Raw genomic sequence first — 2,450 nt, forward strand, 5'->3', positions numbered from 1 at the left:
AGGAACGGAGCCTCCACAGGAAGTAGAGTCATCAGCGTCGTGCCATCAGTGTATGAATGGGTTAACGTGAGATCGTTGAAGTGCTTTGAATGGGTAGAGGTCACAGCACCCAGCTAGCGCAGAGTCTAGTCAAGTCTGGTTTCCCCAGCGGCTGAAGTGTACGACTCTGCTGTGCCACACACACACACATTCAAATGGCGTCACGGCTGCCTGCAATAATGTTTTGGTAAAGAAATGTTTTGTGCTCTCATCCCCCAGCTGAGAAGACGCACGGATTGGATTATACAATGAAAAAGTGGCAAGTCTAACCCAGTTGTTTGTTTCTTTCACCCGGCAGCCTCTTTCTCCTAAAGGAGGCTGTATAGGAGCGGCTGTAAGCAAACACAGGTTGAGGAAGATAGATGCCAACTTGCTGACCTCTGACCTTTGTTCATATTTACAGCAAAAGCCAACGCTCCCGTAACATCTTCCCCCTATTTCCAGCCCCATTCAGCCCGACCCTACCCATCAAACCTAACCACAGCTTTGCCTTAGGTTTTCATTTCCCTGTTATGGAATCCGACATCGGAGGACATTAATCAGCCTTCACCTTGTTATTTGTCAGTGTTTCTTTATTTGCTGGTGAAAACAGTTACAGAGGTTTTCTCGTCCAAGGATTTACAATAATCTACAAATTAATCATCAACTCCTGAACAAATTTGCTGCAGTGAATGTAACACAGAAGAAAGAAATTCTGAGCAAACATAAACGCTGAGAGAGACAAGGTGAGAGTTGACATGAATAAGTTGCTAAGTAGCAGTTAAGTTCATCCTTTCCGTTGTACGCCAAGAAGCGTGGTGAAGGTGAAGCCACATGACACCACAATGTGACACTTCCTTAACCGTTTTCTGAGAGTGTGTCCATAAAGTTGTACGTACAAACTGCAAGCATTCATAGGATTGTCTCACTTCACTTCCGTCAGTACACAAGGTGGCGTTATTCCTCCACGACTCTCTCAGGCGCCTTCAGGAGTTGGCTCCCGTGCGTGGCCCTCTGATGACCTGGGTCCTGGCTTCATCATCCAGCTCATCCATTATCCTCTCCTGCTTCACCGATAAGATGGTGTAGCTGACTGGTCAACACCCGGGTAAAGGAAAACGCTTTGAACACTTAAACAGTGTCATTGCTGGTAGGTTCCATGTTGTTCTTTTTCATACACTAAACTGGGCTCAGCGTCAAGAAGAAAACAATTAAACTGACATTTCTCTATCCAGCAGCGGCGTTTTGTAAAAATGGTTATTGACCTTCTTTCCTACTTGTTTCAGTAGCTTGGCAGAAGCTAATGTAGCTTCCACAGTATGCCTGACTCTTACCGGGCACCTCGCTAAGCCTAATGGGAAATGAAGTCCGAACAATGATGATGCAGACCATTTTCAAACAAAAATACAAAATTTAAAAAATGTCTCTTATTGAATCATACTGTTATACATGCCCCTTAAAGTAGCTTATATGTAGTTAAGTTAAATGTAGTTAGCTATTTTTCCTCAGGAACTTGTCATGTAGATTTTTTTAAGGACAGAAGTAGCATAGCAACTCCTTTAAATAAAACAGTGGCTTGCTTTTAAAGCTACAATGTTGCAATAGCTTCCCCAGCACTGACTTTAAGCCACTAGTGGTTACACTTTAGGAGTTGTCTAATGGTAGTTTGTTCTCTGCACTTTACCCATCAGGTCCAGTGGACAGCCCTCAGCCTTATGCAGTGGTCAAGGGCAACGGCAGGGATATCTACCGCGCACAATTTTGGCAGTGAGGGAAACGGGTGTAGCTGGAGGACACACGCACGGACACGGCCGGGATTTAAATCTAGAACCTTCTCTAAGTATGAGCTGTTGTTATGAGCTCTGTCCGTTGTTTTCTTTCTGTTGTCCCTAATTCCAAACACACCTGAGTAGATGCTGGTGCCTGGTGTTGGTGAAGGATACACATACTGACCACAAACGCTCCGATAGCGAGGCCGGTCAGCAGGTTTCTGCGGCGGAGCCTCTGTGCATATTTCTGCCAGTTGTCGAGCTCCTGTCGCCGGCGATGGAGCTGCCTCTGCGCCGCTGAAGGGTCTGTCCTAGCGACGGCTTCACCTCCTTGATCCGCCATGTCTGCTTGCTTCCTTCTTCTGTCTTCTTCTGTAGCTTCTCATTCGTGTTTGTGCGCTTTCTTAGTGAATACCGCCCCCTACCGCATCGGGGTGTTGATACGAATAACGCCACAGGATCAAATATGTGATCCTGTGAGTATGAAGTTGTTTTTTATGCGCAAATCAGGCAAATAGTTCGTCTCGATCTCTGAAATTTATACTTGAAATATGAAATTAAATGTTGGAGACCCTACTTTGAAATTATAAGCCAGTCGTGCAGTCTTTACTTTCACTACAAGCTCTGTAGAAAAAGAAGCTAACTACCCTGAAGCTACTTCAA

At 45.2% G+C, this 2,450-nt stretch overlaps 1 protein-coding gene across 1 annotated transcript; it reads right to left on the reverse strand.

Annotated features, from left to right (window-relative positions):
- Nucleotides 1-590: 590 nt before the first annotated feature.
- coa3b (cytochrome C oxidase assembly factor 3b) lies at nucleotides 591-2,159 on the reverse strand. The gene is made up of 2 exons (XM_076142944.1): nucleotides 1,962-2,159; nucleotides 591-1,111 (listed from the first exon to the last, which is right to left on the reverse strand). The coding sequence occupies exons 1-2, from the start codon at nucleotides 2,128-2,130 to the stop codon at nucleotides 1,005-1,007; spliced, it is 276 nt and encodes a 91-aa protein (XP_075999059.1). The 5' UTR covers nucleotides 2,131-2,159; the 3' UTR covers nucleotides 591-1,004.
- Between the last annotated feature and the right edge of the window lie 291 nt (nucleotides 2,160-2,450).

Source organism: Genypterus blacodes, unplaced genomic scaffold, assembly GCF_046128005.1.
Source record: "Genypterus blacodes isolate CSIRO-AG114 ecotype Tasmania unplaced genomic scaffold, CSIRO-AGI_Gbla_v1 ptg000022l_1, whole genome shotgun sequence".
NCBI lineage: Eukaryota > Metazoa > Chordata > Actinopteri > Ophidiiformes > Ophidiidae > Genypterus > Genypterus blacodes.